At 40.6% G+C, this 24,294-nt stretch overlaps 1 protein-coding gene across 1 annotated transcript in view; it reads left to right on the top strand.

Annotated features, from left to right (window-relative positions):
• The window catches only part of ptprk (protein tyrosine phosphatase receptor type K), a 135,739-nt gene that overhangs the window by 95,053 nt on the left and 16,392 nt on the right, over positions 1 to 24,294 (top strand). Inside the window, exons 12-24 of the mRNA XM_069657296.1 lie at positions 659 to 841; positions 1,349 to 1,468; positions 2,334 to 2,443; positions 2,543 to 2,744; positions 2,830 to 2,935; positions 3,141 to 3,213; positions 3,391 to 3,513; positions 4,872 to 4,946; positions 5,087 to 5,123; positions 12,926 to 13,061; positions 16,871 to 16,900; positions 20,149 to 20,309; positions 21,387 to 21,422. Of these exons, the coding sequence (XP_069513397.1) occupies positions 659 to 841; positions 1,349 to 1,468; positions 2,334 to 2,443; positions 2,543 to 2,744; positions 2,830 to 2,935; positions 3,141 to 3,213; positions 3,391 to 3,513; positions 4,872 to 4,946; positions 5,087 to 5,123; positions 12,926 to 13,061; positions 16,871 to 16,900; positions 20,149 to 20,309; positions 21,387 to 21,422 (1,392 nt within the window). The remainder of the gene's footprint in view (positions 1 to 658; positions 842 to 1,348; positions 1,469 to 2,333; positions 2,444 to 2,542; positions 2,745 to 2,829; positions 2,936 to 3,140; positions 3,214 to 3,390; positions 3,514 to 4,871; positions 4,947 to 5,086; positions 5,124 to 12,925; positions 13,062 to 16,870; positions 16,901 to 20,148; positions 20,310 to 21,386; positions 21,423 to 24,294) is intronic.

A 24,294-nucleotide genomic window follows, 5' to 3' on the forward strand; every position in this document is an offset into this window, starting at 1 on the left:
CAAGTGGTAACATCTGCTCTAGTTGGAGATACACTGCAGTTTTCACTCTGTTACAGGTGGTCCTTCTTTACTTTCAAATGGCTGGGAACGCACAAGGTTGTAAACACTCATGAGAACGTATGATATACAGTGGATTGACTGATCTGAGGAAGCAGGAAGCAGATAAAAAGGCTTGGTTTGCGGTCTTGCCTCTGACTGTGTGTGTGTGTGTTTGTGTGTGTGTGTTGGTAGAGGTGGGTGGGGTCTGAGGGGTTATTGATCCTGTTAAATGAGCCAGTTAAGGTAATTAAAGCTCTGAGCCGGAAAGAGAGAAGGTAGATTATATTGACAATTACAGTCCTGAACACACATAAAGGATGGGAACCAAAGACGTGCATGTAGAAGTTATTGCTCTTGAGAAACGGTTGAATGGCACTGAGGAGCAGAAATAAATGAAGTGAAACCCTCTTGTTTTATCACGAGGAAAATGTTGACTCAGCACTCCTGCTCCTTTTTTTGTCCACACAAGGTTCATATACGCCTGCTGTCAATTATTTTCCCTTAACAGCATATTTATTATTAAAAAAAGCACTAAGTATTAGCATGAAAGTAGAGACAGAAGTCATCTTGACATCCTGGTTTACCTTCTGTTCCGCTGTTCTCCTCTGTTTCTCTGTAGAGCCGATGCGGACCCCAAAGAGGTTGAAGATTGCTGAGACCAGGTCTCGTCTGATCGCGGTGGACTGGGAATCTTTGGGTTACAACATCACTCGCTGTCACACCTTTAACGTCACCATTTGCTACCACTACATGACCGCCAACAACCGCAGCAAGGCCGACTGCTTGGACATGGACCCTAAAGGTAACACTCGGTTTGACTATCAATACAAGCTTTGTTACCATTACTTTGAATATAACATTATAATACAACATATTGTATGTGTAAAAGGTCCTTAATGACTACATTTCATGAAGTAAATTGAGTGTTTACAACCACTTAATACTAGGGGATACAAAAGCAGGATAAGATATCTGCCAGGTTAGCTTGTGAACTTCCTGTACTGTTAATTCTCAGTAGGATTAGCAGAAGTAGCAGCAGCTGCTCTCTTCTTAGGGAGTCTTTTGAATCAATCCCAAAAGCACAAACATTGATTAAAAGATCTAGTAAAAATAAGTGGAAATCTCCAACACTTTGAAAGGCTTGTACCACTGATAATCTTTCTTTTTGTAGACCAAACAATTAATCCACTCATATGAGAAAATGATCATCTGATTCATTAATAAGAATAAGAATCCTAAATTTTGGCCATAAATGCTTAAAAAATGTTAAAAATTAGTTTAAGATTTGAGTGTTTTTTTTCCTTCCCAGCACCGCGTCACCTGGTGGGAAACCTGCCACCCTACACCAACGTCAGTCTGAAGATGATTCTGACCAACCCAGAGGGACGGAAAGAGAGCGACGAGACCGTCATACAAACTGATGAAGATGGTACAGACATCACTTTATGTTTTTACCTAAGTGTTTATTATCTCATTTAAAATGTGTTCATGACTAGAACTTGGGGAAGTGGCAGTAATCAAGGCCATGTCCACACGTACATTAATATTTTTCAAAACGTAGATTTTTCTCTGCGTTTTGTCCTTTCGTCCACACAAACGCCGTTTTAGGTCACTGAAAACGGATCTTTTGCAAAACTCGGGCCAGGGTGAAGACGTTTAGAAATGGAGACGTGTAGACGGGGTAAACAGCGTTTTTGGCTTGTGACGTCAGGCTGTGTGCCGTTATCTCCTTTGTGAGGCGTCACACATGAGGCCTTGCAAAGTGACGGACGTGACAAAAACAGTGATGTGTCTAACCTCGCTAACAGGACTTTTTACATGTTTACACATATATGTGCAGTTACTCGTCCACTATATTGATATATTGTCCCCCTTCCTCGATGCGCCATTGCAGCCCGCCAGGTAGTCTTCCGGCAATAGATTTTTTCAGACTTTTGATTGGCCACGATATTCTACTTCTTCTTTGCATGACCGGGTTATATCGCCACCTGTTGGTGTGGCATTGTCATGACAGCGTTTCTATTGTGTTTTCGCGTTTTCATTTGGAATGGGATTATTTTATAACCACGCTTGTGTGGAAAGTTTTTTTGGGGGGGAAATGAAGGAGGGGAAAATACCTATGTGTAGACATGGCACAAGAAAGCTCTTGAACTCTTTGGGATACACGCATTACATCAACTTTGATCAGGAAAGTCTCTGCTCCTTCATTTGGATGACAGAATTTTACTGTAGATTTTATGAGCTTTGTATAATGTTGTGTGTGTGTGTGTGTGTCTGTGTGTGTGTGCTCACAGTTCCAGGCCACGTTCCCAGTCAGTCTATGAGAGCCACTCCATTCGAAGACCGAATCCTTCTTTACTGGAAGGAGCCGACTGAACCCAACGGAATCATCATACAATATGAGGTACTATTAGGCATGGTAATTCTTGTAGGAACCAAATGATTCTTACACTCAGTGGGGAAAATATATGACCTTGTATTCTGTCTCTTGTCCCCCGGTTAGATCAGCTACAGTGGTCTGCGTTCATACGACCCTTCGGTGCCTCTCCAGCGGCCGGGCCTCACAGTGTCTCTGCCCTCGAACGCCACCCATCATCTGTTCTCCATGCTCCACCCTGGTGTCACGTACCAGCTCTCTATACGTGCATCAACCTCCAAAGGGTTCGGACCTGCAACCACACTCAACGTGACAACTAATATTTCAGGTAGAAAAAAAGCTGTTAAGATATGTTTTATTCGTCTTTACTTCCTAAGGTGATTCATGGACACTAATACATGTTTTTCCTTCAGCTCCGACAATTGATGAGTACGATGGGTCAGAGGCATTCCTGAATGAAACTGCAACAACCATCACCGTCCTGCTGAAACCTGCCCAGGCCAAGGGAGCACCTATAAGGTACCGTATGCATGCATTTAAAGTATACAGTATATAAGCTAAAACTGGGCTACTTTTCCATAGTCCATATTTCTTACTTTTAGCATGTATTTGGTGTTTGTATTGTGCATAAACTGTGCCCTCCTTAGTGTTAAGCAACCATGAGTCAATCACTGAAATGATGTGTATTGATTAAGAAACTTAAGAAACGTCTTTTTGTCCGCAGTGCGTACCAAATTGTAGTAGAGGAAGTGAATCCTCAGCGGACACGTCGTCAAGCTTCTTCCGACTGTTACGAGGTGATTATAAACATGTATTTTTTTGTACTAACAGACATTACAAAGAGTTTTTGTCCATTTGACTCTATTTGGATTCTTGAGATCTTTTGTTTGCAAAGTTTGACTGAATTCAGATTGTGTTTGTCAGAAAGATTTATGGACTTATTATATTTAATGTATATATATCGTCTTCCCCAGGTCCCAGTTTCCTACCACAGTGCGTCTAGCGGTGGATCTCCATATTATTATGCCGCCCAGCTGTCCCCAAGCAACCTGCCTGAGCCGCTCCCCTTCACCGTGGGAGACAACAAGACGTATCAGGCAAGCCTTTTTATCTGAGCAGCATATTCTGTACATAGTGCAGCACGAAATGAAAGCATAGATCAAATTGCAAAGCTACAATTTGAAATGCAGAAGTGATGTGAACTCACAGGAAAAGAAAGGGTAGCAAACAGGGAGGACATTAAGCTTGAGCAAGCTTAGGTTCTTATAATATACTGTAATACAAGGTGTTATATTTGTATTCATGGTTAAACTAACAGCCAAACATACTAGAGAGCTCACCACACAGTGCGTGCAACAGGGCTGCAGAATCCAGGTGTTTAGCTATGCACATTCATCCTGTTCATGTCCCAGAATTCCCTTATTTAAGCAGGTGCAGCCTTTCATGAGTAAGGCCCCGTGTCCACATAGCGCCTTGTACTGGCAGAAGAGCGCTGGGTGAAGCGCTTGTGCGGTGAGAGAAAAAACGCTGCACATGGATTTTGTTTCTATGACAACAATAAGTTTAACTTACACAGCTAACAACAAGCTAACAACGCGATAAAAGATAAAACCAGCAACATTTAGTGTCCGGCAGATCTGCTCCCACAAACGGGCCTTCCGGTCTCTGTAGGGTACAGCTCCGGGAAAACAGAAAAACAAGTTGCCCCTCCATGTTTGGTGGTAACCAGGGTGACGAGTGATGCCCCATCTGATTGGTTGCCTGAAGAAAGCAGCAGTGACGACACCAGCGCCTTTCAGAAAAGTTCCAAAATGTTCAACTCGAAGTGCTCGGAGCGGCCGCACAAAAAAGGCTGAGTGCTCCGATAAAAGACGCTGGGTCCGCATACGCTCTGTCCTCATTTGGAACAATTGATAAAAGACGATGGCGCTCAGAAAAAAGGCGCTATGTGGACACGGGGCCTAAATAGCCGTAAACGTTACTTGATCCTGGATGTGCAGGAAAAAAAGAAAAATCTTTCCATCAGACTGAAGTGAAAGCTGTTTTAGAAATAGTTCAACATTTTGCGAAGTGAGCTCATTTGCCGTTGGGCAGAGAGTGAATTGCTGTTTTTACAATTTTTGTACATGTGAAACAACTGAAACATAATTTGTAAGCTTTAGGGGTCATGTTAGGCAGATGAGCTACATTTGTACTGTCTGTATGTAAGCTAGCTGCTAGCTTGCTGCTGTATGTTCACAATTCATTTACCAACATGAGAGTCTTGCCATCTAACTCTTGGCAAGAAAGCAAAAAAAACGTATTCATCTATTTCTTTTTTAAGATTTGGGATATCCTGCGAAGCAACAAAAAAGACAAGCAAATAGGACAGACATCAACGCAGAATCAATATCATGCAGTCCATGTATATTTAGCCTCATGTGAGCTTGATGATCATATCCTTTTTAATCCCCAGGGTTTCTGGAATCCTCCGCTGGCACCAAGAAAGAACTACAACATCTACCTTCAAGCTGTCAGCAGCACAGAGAGGGTAAATAAATATTGTAGACACACTGTGAACCTATAACTCTCACCTGATGGGAGTAAATATAGCAAAATCACAGTCTCTAGGTGGGTTGTGTGTTCGGACTCGGGACTAACATGTCGCTCTTATTTTGTTTTTTTCTCCAGGAAACTAAGACTCAATGTCTGAGGCTGGCTACTAAAGGTAAGGACACACTGTCGCTGTTGATATCAATGTCAAAAAGCACCCTGGATTAGTTTAATCTTGACGATCAGATACAGATTAGTGTAAAAACTGTATCAAATGTATTTTTGAGTCTGCTCGACGCTGCTTATCATCTGAAACGTCCCTTAATGATGGTTTTTAATCTGATATTTATGTGTTTTTATGCTCATGAAGTTTGTTTTGACTATTGACAATCTCATCCTTAGAGTGAGGGTGAGTTCAATAGAAGAGGGTATTAGTGAGAGTATTAGTGTGGACAGTATAATGTTCTGAATATTAGAGAGCGAAAACGTACACCCACAGTCTACATGTCATGTTTTTACCAGCAGCCATATGTTGATAGATTATCAGACTGGTTTTAAATGGCGTGGAGTTAATCCGCGGACAAATACACACAAGCGTACGCACACACAATGTTTTGAGGAAAGATTTTGTAGAAATGCAGCTGTTGGATCAGAGTTTAGCTGTGTGGAGTAAGAACGAGGATAAACAGAGAAACGTATTAGCATGTTTTCGATGAAAATGACAATCCTGGTGGCTGGTCGCGTTGAGCTTTAAAGAACAGGGGGACTTTTAAGTTTGTATTTGGCTTGTCACTCAGAACGAGAAGGCAAACAGGGTGAAAGATTAGTTTATAAAAGAACATCCCAACTTTTGCAATTCTCATTATTTTCTGCCTGGGCTCTATTATTTTTTTTAAGGTATGCTTGAGGCGTAGCACCATGGCAACGGCAATGTTGCTCTGAAAAATAGAAAAATTATCACCGATATACATTAAAAGGTTTGGCCTTTTTTGGTTAATCAATATAGATAGCTGTGGTCTGTTAAACATCAGAAAATATTGAACATCCAAAATGATCACATGTATTATGTCATGTATAGTGAGGAGGTTGTTATCGCGGTTGTCTCTTTTCTTTTTTTCCCCTCTCTAAACAAACCAACGTTAAGGTTACCAGACTTCTTTCGGCGGATTGATATGACAATAGCTAGTCTTCAGGATTGTGTATTTAGAGCCGAATCCCAGCAACGGTCTGTTCTTTATAGCAACGGTCTGTTATGGAGTAATAGCAGACCTCGGATTGTAGTGATTAACCAATCAGAATCAAGTATTTAAAAGCTGCTGTGAGGAGTTTTTAGCTGGTTATGAAATGAACTGAAATTAATACTGATGCCTCTATATAAGCTACAAAAGCAAACATGACCATCAGCGACAGGATCCATTTACAGAACATGGAGTATGCAGTCACTTTCTGCTCTCAGATGATGGTCCTTGCTTTGACCTTCTTTGTGTAAAATGATCATAAAACCAGACAATAAAAGTGACATAAATTTAATCACGATCAGCCACAATAATTGCAGAATTAAGCATCATGGCTGAATCATCATAAAGATCCATGTAGGAACTATAAACTAGCTCAGGTGATAAATTCTGCAGTGTGTTGCATTGTTCGATGCCGTGTCCTTGTCCCCTAAAACGAAAAAAAAAGAATTAAAAATAAACTTAGGGCCAGATTGAAAAGAGCTAGATATGCTGTATACACTGAGATAGTTTCAGTTAACATAAAAGTGCACAGCCTCATGAAACAAGGCCAAAGAGTTTGCCTATTTTCTCTTTCGGTCACTGAGTTCAATGTGACCAATACATGTTAACCAGAGGGCTCATGGGTAATGGATCCCATGGGAGAGATCAAAGGTGTGGTTCAGTCCCTGCAGTGCCTGTGAGGTGTCATGTTTCCAAGGTAAAATATGAGAAAATGTGGAAAGTTACTGTGTTTCCAGCGTCATCATATTTCAAGAACTGCTGCTGCTTGTAGTTACGAGCACAGGTGCTTTCTCCACCAAAGGCTGCTGGGGAGAGATGGCGCTCTGTCTTTGTAGTTTCTGAGTAAAGCTGAAAGACTTAGTTTAGTTATTCTTTTGTAATAAGCCAGAAAGACGCACTAATGGACGGAGAGGTCGGACGACTCTGCCTCTCTCTCAGTCTCTGCGTCCTTCTGCATGTGTGTGTGCACTCAGCCGTGCATCCGGGAGGGAGGATTAAGTGATGGTGGTCCTATTAGGTCATCTGGGGTATTGTGTATTGTCATTGCTGCCTCAGGGTGTTTTTGTGTGTGTGTGTGTGTTTGTGCCCGTGTGGGTAAGTCGTGAGTGTACTGACCTGGATAATTTTTACAGACATTAAGAGCTACCGCTGACATTATGAGGTCAGACGCAGAAGCTTTTAAAGATTTTTTTCTTTTTAATGTCCTGTTATGATAACCTTTGCTCATTGATTCTTGCTCTGATTTGTCATGGACAAAAGAGTCGGGAAAGCAGTGAGTGTAGAAAAGATTTGTGTCATTAACCAAAAACCAGGAAATTTTAAAACATAACAAGTGCAAAAGATAGTTCATAGGGTCAACCTTGTTGAACAAAACACAACCCAAACAAATGATTCTTACTTTAAGGCCTGTGGTTTTTTGAGCTGTCAGCGCCTATTTTCTCGTTTTAAGAACCCAACGTCCTCGGCGTCAGCTGTTTTTTGTGGCTGCGCTCACAGCGCTCTCCTTTGAAAATAGTTCAACTTTTGAAACACAGCGCTCGTCAATGCCACTTCTCCCTCACCAACCAATCAAAATCAAGAAGGGGCGGGACTTCTGATATCAACTAGCCAATTTCATTCCACAAACTCAAAACATAAGCAAGCATTTTTCGTCTTGTTTCATAAACTCAAACTATGTTGAATTTTGAAGGATTCCTTCATGTCTAATTATAATAACTACGAGATATTCTCGTCAATACTGCCTGTTGGAGGAATAATGTAAAGGTAACACCAACATGCATTTTTTTTTATCTTCATTAATCCACATAAACCAAAATGTCTTCAATAAACTTGTGAGGATAAACCGGTGTACCTAATCAGTGGCATTTATCCTGCTGTGAATTATGTCTGAATTAAATCACTTGTACAGTAACTGATACATACTCGCTAACGGTTCTGGTTGTAATGAAAAATACCCTACCCTACACTAAAGTACATTTACTAAAAGTGCATTAATCCGCTGCTGAAAATAGTCCCCAAAACATTCCATGTTGACTCCTGTTTGAGTCATTTTTGATTAAGAGTACAGCGCCATGCTGTCTTAGAACATCCTTTAGCCTTTTATTAAAATGAAACCATATACAGCTCTGGGAAAAATTTAAATACCACTGCAAGAATAGACTTTTCTCTGGTTCTACTATTAATAGGTTCGTGATTCTGTTTAATTCACTTTTGTTTTATTGTAAACCACATTTCTCCTGACTTCCAAATAAAATATTCTCATTTAGAAAATGATGACTGGTTAAGAAAACAAAAAGATGCAAAAACGATGTTTTCAGACCTCAAATAATGCAAAGAAACAAGTTTGACAATGTTTTAACTCAGGAAGATTTCAGAAATCAATATTTGGTGGAATAAGTTTTTTTCATCACAGCTTTCATGCATCTCTGCATGCTCTCCTCCAGTCTGTCACAGTGCTGTTGGGTGACGTTAGTCCACTCTTGGTGCACCTCGTCTTTGTTGGATGGCTTGTGACTGTCCATCTTCCTCTTGATCACATTCAGGAGGTTTTCAGTGGGGTTCACATCTGGACTGGGCATCCCATGAAATGTAGAGAGAGATGCTGATTTAAGGAACATGTGGAGTGCTCTCTTGAGTTCTTCAGGAGCTGTATTTGTGATATGTGTTTAAAACATCTGAGGCATGACAGGGAAAGAAATAACTCCTGTGTTTCAATATAATATTGTTACATAATGACGTTGGGCTGGATGGGGGGCATTTGAGGAGATTTAAACGACAAAAAACATTTAATAAAAAAATAATGTTAAGGTCACAAATATTGAGGGAGATAAAGAGAGAGGGAGATTATGTTGATCTTGTTGATATTTAGCATTAGAAGTGGATTATTGTTTGATAGATGTATTGCATTATATTGAGTTTTGTGCATATGTCTTTGTGTTGGATTATTTGGATTACCATAATGCACGATAATGTCCTTTCATAGGAACTGTGCTGCCGTGATGAGATCAGATCACTGAGCTTAGGAGCATGAAAACAGATGCTCGCTCTCTTTCTGTTGACTCTGTCCATGATCAACAGGGTGGAACCTCCACTACAGCGTGCTCTCTGCCCGAAACAACATTTGTGAATCATATTCCAAACAAGGCAAAATCAGGGAGTTCACACAATCCTCTGAAGTCATCAGGAACAGAAATGAGTTTGAGTACGAGTAATACACGGGGACACGGGGCAGAAACATCGCATGGCTACAGTCAAATTGCATTTCAAAAGCATTTCCCAAAGAGAGACGCAGAGGCTGAGCACAAACACACAGACACAGTCAATGGAGCTTTTCTAGATGTAGTCTGTTTATGTTTTTCCTCAGTGTGGTTGTAGCAGGTTGTAGGAGTAGGAGTAGTGAGTGTGTGGAGAGTTCACTGGTTCAGTACATTTACCATCAGGTGATTCAACAACTTGAATGAGAAGCTGAGATCTGCTTAAGCTGCTTTAATTGACTCAGCTGTAGAAGACGACACAGGGCATGGATAAACATTCTTAGCTGCCATTGATGCTCACTTGCTGCCTTTTCATGGGATCTTACCCTCACGGTGTAAGAAGATGTAAAATTGTTAAATTCATTGATTTCTTATTGAAAGATTTTAGCGTCTCTAAAGCAAGATATGTCACTCTGTCGCCAACTTTAAAACAGACTGAAATATCTTAACTAACAGATGGATTTAAATTTATTTTCTCCAGATACTTATGTTTCCTTGAGGGTCTAGGCTAATGACTTTGCAGAATAACCACTGACTTGTCATCTAGTGCTGCTAACAAGTTTTCAACATCAATCAATGGACTGGCACTTAACTTGTTACCGACCAATCTCGGATCCCAATGGCTGTAGTCTGATGACGATGTAGCCTCTGGGGACGAAGGTGAACATGCTGGGCGTGTAGCCAGCGATTAGCGATAAACGACTTCCAGTCAAGACTTCCTTTTCTGCGTGCTGCATTGTTTACAGAAAAAGAAACAGTTTTTCTCGTGATTGACTTTAATTAACGGGTCTTACCTTTGCTGAAATTACAGCATCATGATGCAGATTAGTAAAAAGTCAAAATGAAGCTTTGTCAGGTCTGTCCTCTAGAGGAGAAGAAAACATCGTTTAAAATGCTCGTTTGTTGAACGGAGGTCGGATCGATCATTTCTGATGCATTCAAGGAAGTCGGGAAATCCGAATGCTGGACGGCTTTCGTGACACCACGTCAGGGAATTTATCTCAAGTTGAATTTCAGATCTAGAACAGACTGTTAGCTGTTAGCATGCAGATGTCTGTTTATAGAGATTAATAAGAAGCTAAATGATCCTCAGATAGCCACTGATGGGAGCCGGGATGTCATTACGCCACATTATGTTCCGCCTGCTTTTGCTCTCCACACGGACTGTTTTTCCTGCATACGCCGCAGCCTGCTGATATGTGATGGTCAATATTACTCACACTACAAGCGTACTACAAACTGAAACCGATCCGAACAGAACACTTGCTGTCCCTAAAATCCACGTCCCTGCCTACAGATTCTACATTTCTATGTATCCGTAAATAGAGATCCCTAACAGTCATGACTCCGTCAAGATATATTGTAATTACTTCAGTGACCCCCTGACCTTTCATGTAGTGCTATCATAAAGTCAAAATTTAAAGTTGTCCAATACTTTACATGTTAATAGGCAAAACTAAGACAGAGGGCATGATTAACGTTATTCCTTCTTTACATGCAGGCGTTCGTTAATTTGCTATTGTTAGCATGTGTGTTCATGTGCCTAAATTCAGCCTCACAGAGCTGCTCGCATGTCTTCTAACTCTTTGAGTCTGTAATGTTTTGTTGTGTTGCTAAAGCTATACCTGCTTTATGCCCAGGTGTCTACTATGAGAAAAGGAAATGTACTTATATGAGCTGTTGAGTAGAAGAGACTGTCGTGGGTAGAAGCAATATCTTTTGTTCATTATTACACAGCAGTCATATTAATAAAGATTGCACTGTTACCTGTGAGTCAATTAATCTTCTCAAACTATATATACATCATGAATGACAGTTACCATGGCATTTGTGTAGGCAGTTGTCTGTCTTTGCTTCATGAGGAGTATTAAGAGTCTTGATATTTACCTGATCTTTAGCAAAGGCCTCATTAAAGCTTCGCATTTAAACGGCTCATCAGGGTTTGTTTTCTTATCGCACTCACCACTTTTCCTGATGTGAGGCCATTTAGTAAAGACATCTTGAGAGAAGCAAACTAAATTCCTCAGGCAGTTGGGTGGCATACTTTGGCAGCCTTGGGTGACACAGGGTTGCGAAAATGCATCCAAATAGTGCCAAGATTCTTTTATCTGTGTAACAGGCTTACAGTGAGTCAGAAAGCAGCATTTCAGATATATGGAGTATGAAGATTCAGGGTTCCTTGAAAGCTTAGTTTGCAGCTTAGGGTTGCTTTGGGGGAGTTTGCTGCCCCAGAAGGTTGTTGGGTGGTTAGAAAAATGGTTGCTCACTAACTTTTCATGCTCCAACATGAAGTTCTTAAACAAAAACACCTTTTAAGTTGTAGGAAAATCCAGATAATAAAGATTAAAGGATGTCAACTGTTTCTGTCTTTCAGTACCTGTATTTAAAGGTTACTTTAGAATAAAAGTACTTCAAACTGGATATTTTACAAACGGGTTTTTCCTGGATAGTCAGCAGCTTATGAAAAATTGGTTGACAGCTTTCCAGCAGAAAAAGGCCACAATAATAACAGCACAAGGGCAGAAATCCACCTCAAGATCACAAAGCTTGTAGTGCTTTATTGAGTGATGTCTCAGAGGTGACAAAGGTTAGTTTTTATTTTACTTCTGCTGACCAGGAAACATGAACTCCAATAGCTCACTCAAGAAAAAAAACACAAAAGTCAGAACTAGAAATTATTTATATAATTTAGCAGCTTTCTAATGAAGTTTACATTATTAAAGGGCCAGTTCGCCGATTTTCAGCCTCAGTCCTATCATGCTATCATGGGGAGCTAATTTCATTATTATAGAAAAAAAATGCAATTTGGCTCTGTGCCTTTAGACGGCGCTATCCGCTTTTCCAATGGGCCCTGGAAACCTCTAGACTACGTAAAACGCATCATCTGGCGGAGGCCAGTGAGCTCGCTAAACTACACTTCCTCAATCTAGGACGCTCGCCTCCGACGTCATGGCTCATTAAAAATCGTCAGGTTTGAAATGTAGACTGCAGACATAACGATTTTTTAGACGGTTCCACCGGTATATTCTCGTTGTATCTCAGATTCTGTACCGCTCTGAGCCATTGCCTGCAGCTAAATGGTAGTATTTCACTCCAGCATCTCTCGCTGTGCCGTTCCTGTCAGAGGGAGGGGCGCAATGCATGCTGGGTGTTGTAGGAATGTGGAATGGGCGAAACCCCGAGCTGTTTGTACAACTTTCTCCACAGCTGTGGCGCCAATTTCAAATATTATTGGTTCTACTGATTACAGAGAACACCAGCTGTGACTGATAGCGGCTTTTTCCAGGGGCGAACTGCTCCTTTAAATATGCACAAAAGTGTCAAAATAAGGTCCCTATGTGAGGTCATTCTAGTTGTAAATACACCAGTATGTTTTACAAATGAGGATGTTAAATTACTTTTTCCTGTTTTGACTCCGAACACTCTGAAGAATCTTTTAATTAGTCTTGTAAGGTGGTATTGATGTTGGTTTTATTATGTTAAAGGTGCTACAGAGGAGCCAGAAGTCATCCCTGACCCCGCTAAGCAGACGGATCGGGTGGTGAAGATCGCTGGGATCAGCGCTGGAGTGCTCGTCTTTATACTGCTGGTGCTGGTAGCCATCCTATTGGTCAAGAAGAGGTGAGTGACAGCCCCCCCAACCACGCTCACTGAAACACTTTGAACGAAGAGTTTCATTAAGAGTCCAAATACAAAGTGGAGAAACCTGTGCTACACCAACAGGCATCGGATGAAGGACGAACAGATGAAAATGTGCACTCAATCCCATTCTCTTGTTGTGTGTAGTAACACCATCTTCCATCCATCCACCATAAACGTTGATCTCCCTTCAGAACCAGCTCGATCACTTCCTGAAGTGATAGATAGATAAAGGCTTGTTGTCCTGAAATCACTGTGAAAATATGGTGCTTCTAAAATTAGAATCAGCTGCCTCCCAGATGTGCTTCCTTGTTTAAGAAAGATCTGAGGAAACTTCTTTCTTACACAGTACATCTGTCGAATCAAAGCAGACAAAACAAACACTCAGACGAGAGTCAGAAAGAGAGCAGATCTTAGAAGGTGTCAAGTAACTTTTCAATATTATAACTAGAAGATTCCAAGACATAACATCTATTAGAATGCTTTTATTTTGAAGGTAAAGGGAAACATACATTAGGGCATTGTATGAACAGTGTCTGTATGTAGGGAAAAGCCAAACTTCTACAGAGGTGGACATCAAAGTCAATCTGATCCACATGAAAGTCTGTTGTGCGTGGAGAGGAGATTTGATTAGTTGATTAAGGAGAAACCAAATGTTGCTTAAAGGAAGTGAATTGGTTTGGTTGTGGGAAGAGTCTAACAACATCTTTGTTTAAAGAGCAGCGCTGTCTTGTGCTAGATTACACACTTTAAAAGGGTTTTATTTAGCAGGCATGGTGAGGGATGCTTATCATCGGACTGACAGAATCCTGTTGTGCATTTCTTTTCCTATATATACATCCTTTTTTCTCGGCTAAAGTTGAACTAAGCAGAGTCACAGTTGGTCCTGGAGTCATTGTAATATATCAGCCTGCGATGTGTTAGTCTGGTGCAGGGCTCCACCATGTGGTGGCTGAGCTCAGCTACAACATGAGGGTGCAGCTGCAGCGCTGAGCAGCTGCTGAATTATGGAGCTCTTAATTTTGCATTGATTACAGCTTAAAAACTATATCAACAATATTCTCATACACTTATCTTTATAAATCTGATAATCTTGTGTTATTGTTCTATTTCTGTAACGAGTTAAGTGGCTCCAAAAGTGATCAAGACAATCCCAGCGCTCCAATTAAACAAAATGTTAGCAGTTATAAACATGACAGCAGCATGAATTATTAGCATCACCAGCTCTACCCTCCATGTTATAAAGTATCAAAACAAATGTCATCAGACAGAAAAGCTTTACTGAAAATATCCTTATTTTTTCCAGCTGCAATACAGTGTAATGCATTTACAATAGCTTGTTCTGTGTTATATTCCAACTTCAATTAAGCGGACAGGAGAGCCATCCTTGTGCTTTGAAAGCAACCCCTCACCACAATTTCAGACCACTTTTATGCTGCATATACCGACCTCTCTATTCAGTCTATTCACATCACATTTTACCTCAGCAACTGTGAGGTTACATGAGGTTGAATCATGTCTTTCTGCTGTTCAGGGCACGTGTTCACACGTGTGCATGCATATTTTTAAGTCATGTACAGGAGTGTACGTGTGTAATAATTAACTATTACTAAAGATGTCGTTCCTCCAGTGACCTTTCAATTAAAATCTGGTGTTCAGGGAATCTGAGTGCCTCATTGAAGAGGGAATAATTAGTCATCTAATTTGCATAATCAGGACAGATATATGCCTCATATCATACAGCACCTACTACCATACAAATGAACGCATAGTTAACTTTTGATTTACAGTCACATGTTTAAGAAAATGTGTCTTTCCTGTGGACATTGATGTATTTTATCTTGACAGAGGCTTCAGAGAGCAACAGAGGAAACAGTTTCTTAATTACACCAATCATGGTCTCACTCAGCCAATCAAAAACAATTAGAGACGTTAAATTACAGCCAGTAATGAACCCTCGTCACAGGAGCACTTTGCTCCTGCAGCCCTGACTTCCATATTTATATTCTAATTCTCTTAATGTTTTCATGTGATCTAGCTATCGTCCTGCTGATTAAGTGTCAAAGTGTTCATGAAGCGACAACCAAAAGACTGAGCTTAAAGTGGGAGTATTATGCTGTTTCACATTTTAAGACATATAACGTTACAATGTTGGATGTTCAGACTAAACGTGGGTGAAGTTTCAGATCTGTAGGTAAAAGTGTGTTGGAGTAATCCCCAGGCTTCTCAGCTCAGTCTGCAGGCTGCCGTGAATGCCAGGTTTCACACAGTTTTTTCTACATACTGCACTTTGTGACATCACAAGGATCAGAAGAAAGCAGGCTTTTAGGGGCAGGGTTTCTTAAAGGGACAGAGCTGACTGAGTCGTTTCAGGCAGAGGCTGTGTGAGGGCCTGCATTGAGCACCAGTGTGGGAAAAATTAATTTAACTGTAAATTATGCTAAGCTACTCCACAGGTATCACAGAGTGAAATATGAATCTTGAAATTAGCATAATACCCCCCCCTTTAAGGAGTCAGACAAAAATATTGTAGTTATTTAATATACCTAAAATTGTCTAAAAACATGACATGAAAGATTAGTTGAGGATTTTAGGCCTTTTGATTGGAGAAACATTTGTCTGAATTGAAAGACAACATATATACACATATTTGACAGGTAACTGCACAGGAACTATATTCTGCGTCTGATCTTTTTGTACCGTGACCAGTAAAGAGGCGACTTAAAATAAACGTAAGCACTGGATAGCAAAGTGTTCAAAGGAGGGCTGCAGGATGACAGAGCTCATGTACAGTAAACCATCATGTTTAAATGTTAAACCAAGATTGATTTCTGGCAGGTTGACACTAAATATAAACAGTATGACCAACTGACAAAGAGCAAGAAGATGCTTTTGCTATATTTAATGTGGTGTTTTGTTTAGTTACATTTTTAGTTTGATTTGTAACAATATCTAAGACTGTTAGGACCAACATTGATCCACTCATGACTCCAGTTTCTGGTTGGAAAAGCTCATTTGCATCTCTCTGCATTGGATATAAAATTGCCTTTAGGTTTACAAAGTCCTAAAAACATTTCCAGTTTGTTTTGAGCTGACATCATTCGTGTTGAGCTTTCGAGACTAAGCAGTAGTGAACTTGGGAAATGATCTAAATGTCATCAAAATATGTTTGATTTAATGTCACCCTCATGTGTGGGACATTTTAGTAGTTTCCATGAAGGTTTCTGGGGAGATCAATCTTCATCGTCATCAAACCTTTACAACTTTGAACAATACTGCATCTTTAAAATGGTGGGACATGATGACATCGCAATGACATCATGCTTGCTTTACAGGAAGCGAGCTGCGTGGTGTTACAGATCAGTTAGCTTTGTATCAAGTTTTGAGTGAAGTGAAGGTGATTGGCTGATTAGGGCTTAAAATCTCTAATCAGGGTTGAAGCGCAGCTTTAAAATATTGCATGAGTTTAAATATGACCCCTCTGGAAGTAAAGAAAACACAGACTGCATGTTATTAGTTCAATATTTATAGTTAGTTGTTATTTTACTAGTAGTTTTTTAAGTCCTTTAGCTTGTTTTGTGGTATTTCAGCTTTAAACGACAGTATTTTTAGAGAAATAGGGCCCATAATTCTTAAAACGACCCCTTGCATGACCCTCAAGTTGTAGCAATCAAAAGGTGTTTTCCTCTGTTTCTGTTGTTGCTGGTTGGGACAGGACAGTATTGTCCTAATTTGCATATTCATGACCCTTGTGTCTCATTCTTTGCTTTCTGATTGGCTCACAACCCCAGGAGGACCTACTATTCATACTCTTATTACCTGTAAGTAAACAACCAATCAACAATCAGCTCACCCAGCTGCTGTTATCTTATTGGGCGGCCTATTCTTATGATTATTCTTAGTGGCTAGTTGTTGTTATTTTTAAAGATGCAGTATACTTTTTTCAAGTCAAAACACATTTTCAGCTCTGACCAACCAGCCAAAGCCATCCTCATTGACGCCTTGCCAGGGTGGGGGTCAGTTCACTTTCATGTCAGTCAGGTCAGGACCATTTTTATAAACAGATTTAGATCTGAACATGCACTATTAGCAGGATCATGTTGATGGTTTCCTCATAATAAGATACAAGACATAAAGAAATGCCAAATCATTAAGAGATGTAGTGTCACTTTGTATCAAAGGGACTGAACTGACTGTGAATTGACCTCAGCCCTGGTGTCCTCTACATGCTCCAAAGTTGCTCTGAAGCAGGCTAATGAAGGCCAAAGTTGGCCTGAAAACCAGAACAAAGCGGGCCAAAGTGGGACGACACAGGCCTAAGCGTGTTATTTGAAAAAAGAATGCTGCACTTGTGACTTGTAGCTCTTTGTGTGCATGTAGTCATGTGATCATCCATCCGCCCATCAAGTCACAGGTATCATGGTAACGCTGCTGCACATGCTCAGTGTCGGGCAGCTTCCTGTTTGGAGCACGTGGCTCTGAGTTTGGTAGTTGTTCTTGGTGGTTTCTCTGGTGTTGTGGGAACTCCCGTCTCTACTCTGTCTCTTATTGTCTCCAACTGGCTGTGACCAAAGTGGATCCCTAATCACATCCTTGTGATGTGTTATATTTTATTGCATAGGACAAATAGGTAACTCTACATCGAAAGCAACTAACGGTTACAACCTAATACCATATCCCAAATGATCTGTCTGATATAGTATATCTGAGTAATATGATATCAAATCTTTTAACCACCAAAATCTTCTCCAACTTTCCCACTTTCTGTTCCGACTTGAAGAGCATTCACATTAATTTTCTCAATCCAGAACTCGTCACAACATGAATGCAGCATTATTCACCACTATTGTCTGCTTACCAGGAAGTAACAGCAGCAGCAGGAGAGTAATCGAAACAGTAGCTGTGTCTCATTTTGGGGGCTACATCCTTTGAAGGATGCGGTCTGAGCAGGATGAGTCAATCATGGCCTGTGTAGACGGCCGAACTGAAATGAGACGGTCAGGTCTACGGAGGATTTCCTGTTTGCGCCCTTAACCATGCAAACGCATCTCCTGTCCCCTAGCCACAGGCAGCCAGCGGGCTAACTAGCTATCGTAACTAACGTCAGGTAACTTAATCTTTTATTTTAAAGATAATTTGTTTCGTTATTTTTAACAATTGTATCACTAGCTATCTGATTAAGTTGAAACCAAAAACTTTTACATTTAAAGTTGGCCATTGGCCCGGGAAAAGGAGGACACAAGGAGCCTTCAAAATGTGCCAGCCTTCGACGCACCGCTGTGACGCGATCGATCTTCAGATACGTCCTCCGAAGGATGCAGCCCTTGGATTGGGACACAGCTACAATTTGGCATCTTTTGAAGAACATTTATCAGGAGCATTTACTGCCATGTTCTCTTTTTGTCCTCATTCGGGCATCTAACTTTTATAACCAGTTTTCACAAATCAATCCATTTGGACATCATTCGAAACAACTTTTTGAAGATTTTTGAAGGAAAGGAAATTAGCTTTGTATTTCATTTTCAAAGTGATTCGCAGGGTGTCTCGTAAATGTTTACAATTTCAATGATTCTGCATGTTCAGAAGAGATTACAGGACATTTTATGAATACTTATTGAGCTCACAATCAATTCAGAATTCAGTTTTTACAATTGAGACTTTAAAACTCTGAAACAGCGATCCACTCTAGCTCTGGTCACAGCAAACCCCTATCTTTATCTCTGTTTCTCCCTCTGTCTCTACTATTTACACTATGTATAGTACAAGTACACTGCATATGATAAATATATCTGTCTATGTTCATGTTTTCTGTTTGACAACTGATAAAACGCTCACAAACACTCACACAAACAGCTACTAGTTCCTATTGGTGTGGTCAAATCAATGTTCCTGAGTGTGTGAGTGTGCGTGTATCATGTGTGTGTGTGTGTGGTCTTAGAGGTGGAGTTGGGGGTGAAGAGGTAAAACACAAGATAAAACACAGCATGCTCCTGTCTGTTTACTGGGAAGAAGTCAGAGCCGTATGTTGTATGTATCAGTTATGCAACAATGAGAAATTCCTCAAACTTCTAAGAGAATATGTTTACAGTTAGATTCGAGTTCAACCTGTTGCATCAACGAGGAACTAATTCATTTAAAACATGTTTTTTGGACGGTACAATTGTTGATCTAACTGGTGTACATCTATGGCTCTGGGTACAAAGTGTTCCTGCATGCTCCGTCATGCTCCAAGTATTCAGCCCTCTGCAGGTATTTTTCCCGGGATTTTATGGATCGAGAGTTAAACCCTGAAAATAATACCTCGATGTTTACATTTTAAACTGTTATTTTTCTTCACGAGGCACCGGGTTTTATGAGAAGGAAACCAGTGATACCTTTTAATTCAACAATGTAAAAGCAGTCTGTGAGGAAAAATAGCAGATTAGAAGGGAATATCAGGTATCTCTACACGGTGTGCGGTTCTCTGGACTGACCTGGAAGTCCTTTTACTCATACGATGATAACCGTGCTACTTGGGTCGGTAAATGGTTTTCCCTGAGCTTCTATAGATTCATTCCCTCACTGTTGTTTTAATGGGATTTTTCCTATCTTTGCTGTCAGATGAAAACCAAATATATATTTTTCATTTGTGTTTCTTCACTGTATGAGAAGTCTGTATTCTGATATCTGGTACTGAGGTGGATAACAGATTTTCCCTTTGCTACGTGTAGGTCATAGGTCATTTTCCCTGCTCTGTATTAGAAGCTATTCCCCCTCTGCTCCTACAGCCGAGCCTGTTACATTTTCAAACAAGCCTTTCCTCTACCTCCCTTGCCTGTTCTCTCCTCTCTTTTTCTCTTCTCCCAACCTTTATTCTCTCCTGTTTTCTTCTTCCTTGTTGGTGCTTAACTCTGCATCGTGAATCAGCAGCCTGCAGCCCCCCAGCCGTGCAAAAACCCATGATACTTACATGATACTACTTCGTGCAAAATTTAAGACTATTCCTTTCAAGCTGGTGGTCTGCAGGCTAGCTGATGTTTGTGAGATTGTTTACAAGACGTCTGACTGTGTCCGTCTCTGCCCCCGACAGGAAACTGGCTAAAAAACGCAAAGACGCCATCGGAACGACGCGACAGGAAATGACTCACATGGTGAACGCCATGGATCGCAGCTATGCTGACCAGAGCACCCTGCATGGAGAGGATCCCATGGCTGTGACGTTCATGGACTCTCACAACTACAACAACAGATGTAGGTTCAAAAACAAGATTATTATTACTGTTAATCTAATTATTTAGAACCTTTAATGTTGGCTTTAGCAATGGAGTATCTTTAAAACACAACTCTGAAGCTTGAATCTAATCTGTTTAATTCTACTTTACTCTAACACATCTGGGTATTTTCATGTTTTCCTCTTCTATCATTACTGCTCAGACTTTTTCTAAAGTAAAATACTTCATGGTTTTACCAAACAACATTGAGCATAGCCATCATTCTGAGAGTTTCCTGCAAAGATGCAGTAGATGATCCATGTGATGTAGCTTTTTACTCATGATCAGGCCAATCACAGGAGAATATACAGTCCAATAGCAGCCGTTTATAGCGGATCTTCTTTTTTTGTGGGGGTTTACATTTTGCTTAAAGAGGGGGTATTATGCTGTTTCACATTTTCAGACACATATATAATGTTACAATGTTGGATGTTCAGACTAAACGTGGCTGAAGTTTCAAATCTGTAGGTGAAAGTATGTTGGAGTAATCCCCAGGCTTCTCAACTCAGTTTGCAGGCTGCTGTGAAAGCCAGGTTTCACACAGTTTTTTCTACACGCTGCACTTTGTGACGTCACAAATTGCGGCCTCAGCAGGCTTCAGAGAGCTGGCCAATCAGAAGAAAGTGGGCTTGTAGGGGCGGGGTTTCTTAAAGGGACAGAGCTGACTGAGTCGTTTCAGGCAGAGGCTGTATGAGGGCCTGCACAGAGCTCCAGGGTGAAAAATTATATTTTTTAACTGTAAATGATGCTAAGCTACTCCACAGGTGAAATATGAAGCTTGAAATTTGTATCATACCCCCCTTTAAATTTCCTTAAATACTCTTTAATTTAAGATCCGAACATATGTATGTAATAATGTACAGGGAGCAGGTCATTATTACCTGACACCCTAGTGAATTGCTATGTTCGGTCTTGGTCCTCCAGAATCTATGATCAGAACCGCATCCATCACAGAATGCTGCAACTGACCAATCACAAAGGGGTATTAAACGAGGCTGTTATACGTTTAAGTGAAGCTGAAATTTAAAAAATGTCCTTGCCGTGTTTCCTCCCACAGTGCCAAACGACCCTCTGGTTCCTACTGCTGTGTTAGGTGAGATCTCCAGCATGGTTGGATGTGTCACGTATACCACCAGTTCCCTTTAGTCATCACCCATCATCATCCCAAAGCCCTGTGGTTGTAGCCTCATCTTGTACGTCTTTGTGCATCGTGACGTAGGCCCCTATTTTGTGTCCAAATCCTTGGTTAAAATGTCATACATGTTTCCATTACATCCTGCAGGGTTATGTACTGTGACCTGGATGGATAGTGTAGCTTGATTGAAGTTTTAGTACCGCCATGTTACCTCTTTTGGTTGCTAGATGTTTATAACGCTCTCTAGTAAAACCACAACAAACATTTTAGCAGCAGAAAACAGTGAATAAAGAAAATTAAAGAGAAATACAACAAAAAATAAAAGAGGATGTTTGGATTCGTTTCATAGGCAATCTAAAGATGTGTAATTCTTTTTGCTACTTAGTGCCAAATCTCTGTGTTAAACATGGCCGGTACTAAAACCTCCAGCAGCCAAGCACTTCATCTGTCGTACTGTGTTTTCCCGAGGTTCAATCCCAGCCACGCTTTCTGTTTCCCTCTGAGAGTTATTGATATTCACAGTAATTACCAACATTCTTCCTTAGAGACCTCATTATTTCCACAGTTTTGAGTTGTTTCAAGGCACGCCATTTACTGTCCAAAAAACGACACATACTGATGCTTAAAACAAGGAAGACAAGTTGTCACGTTGCCATTAAAATAAACAGCTTCTGATTAAATCTATGACATCAAGTGACAGCGAACAACTTGGTGCCTCGAGTCCTGCGTGTCTGGATCTAGAAGTCTGCTTGAGTATCTACCATCTGCGTTAGTCCCTGAGCCGCTCTGAACCGTGAAAACTGTAGTTATTGCCAAGTTGGATCCAGCTCCCGCGCTGCGCTGCAATGTGTTTATCTTTAGTTTCGTGTTGACACTGCAGCGTGATGTGGAGTTGTAACATACCCTTAAGCGCTCCGCAATCCACAACGCCACCAAACTGTGTTAATTAACCATTCCATATCCTCTAATTTGGAGTGAAGGCTGCAGTTACAATCTGTCTTGGCCAATCACATCACAGAGTGGGAAGAAGTAGCAGGAAGTAGCGAATTAAGAGGCAGTGTCGGGTTAAGTTTGTCGTTAATTGGCCTGACGAGGGCCTAACAAACCTTTAACAGTCAGTAATGAGCTAACATGTCCTCAGAGCAGAGAGAAGCATCGCTCGGATGGAATAAACAGTGTCAGTTAATAAACAGCAGTGAACATAAAATCAGTCAGTTGTGCTGCAACACCGAGCTCCTCCATTATACGACCTGTCAGTCTGTGCATTACTACTGCCAACTCGCATTATCAGCAACAGCACAGAAACATTCACCTGGAAGTTCTGCGACAGTTTGACCTCATTATTACCTGCAACTGAGCTACTTTTTCAATGTACAAGATGCCAAAACAAAATTATTAGTCACTGAATGTGCATTCTATAGCACATAACTGCTCAAATGTGGCTTACTGTAAAATCTGGAATATAAGACGCAGTCTGTTTTGGGAGCATCGCGGAGTGAAAGCAGGTTTTCTACAGTTATTTGTTAATACGAACGTGTATGCAAGTACTATTTAAATCTATTTTCATTTCATTCGAAACACACAAATTATAGCCCGTCATCTGTTTTCGCCTGCAAGTTTGCCGTCCTGCTAGCTGCTGGTGCAGTAGTTGAGCTCAACCTACGATAACGTCGATTGTTGTGAGGGTGGCCACTGCACTGGCGATCATGATGGCACGTTTGTGACGAAGCTTTAGCTAGATTATAGCGCCATCGTCTGGGTAAAATACTGTAACACAAAAAAATACCTCTGTCTGCTTTGTATACTGGTATATTGGTCGCGCTGGTACACAGGACGCAGCCCACTTTTTAGATAAAAAGTGCGTCTAATACACCGAAGTATACAATAAGTGTATGCAATAGATGTGTCATATTACAGCCGAGTATTAAAGCCAGACATAAGAAAAAAATAAGGAGGAATAATTTTTTCTGGGTTTTTTTGGCATTTGAATATAAACTGGAAATGTCGACAATCAAGTTGAAATAGCGAGTTGCAAGTGCCAGGTATCGAAAAATCAAAAAGGTTTTTTTGGGGGGGCTTTTTGCCTTTAATAGACAAAGACAGCTGAAGAGAGACAGGAAATGTCGGGAGTAGAGAGTGACATGCACCAAATGATCAGCAGACCGGGAGTTGAGCCTGCGATCAGTGCGTGGAGGACTGTAGTCTCTGTATATGGGGTGCCCGCTCTACCAGCTGAGCTAAACCAGCGCCCCAGGGAAAGAGTTTTTGATTATTTTTTCTCTTGTAATTAGATTTTTTTTTCCTAATCATGCAGACAAAGAACTCCTGCACATTGTCTTCTGCACTTAAAATTCTCGGAAAAATATAAAGAACTTGTTTCAGTACAGAGACCTTCATCTAGTTTTTAAGTGGCGGCAAAAATACTTGAAGTTTGACTTTATTCTAAACATTTCAACTCCGCTCTTGAAACAAAACAATCCACCTCCTCAGATGTTTTTCCTTATGCTTGGCCTTGTACCCCTCCGTAGTTATTTAGCATTTCTGAATAGGTTTACATGGTGTAGTTTGTTAATATTACAAGTATTGTGGAAGTTATAGAAGCTTTTGTATTAGTATAGTGTTACTGAATGAAGTGATGTAGTTAATCAGTGAGCAGTGGGATGACTATGTTGTGATAGGTGTTGTTTTAGCAAGGGGTCAACATTATAACAAACTGAACCTGTTTTTTTGTCATCCTTATTGTTTTGTGAGATCACCTTTTTTTTTTGGCTCATTCTTTATGTGTGAACATTCAAAGCGCTTCAAATATAAATTCTTACTAATATATCCT

Source organism: Semicossyphus pulcher, unplaced genomic scaffold (assembly GCF_022749685.1).
Source record: "Semicossyphus pulcher isolate SPU_LCO1_2020_fin unplaced genomic scaffold, fSemPul1.0.p SCAF_11, whole genome shotgun sequence".
In the NCBI taxonomy this organism is placed as follows: domain Eukaryota; kingdom Metazoa; phylum Chordata; class Actinopteri; order Labriformes; family Labridae; genus Semicossyphus; species Semicossyphus pulcher.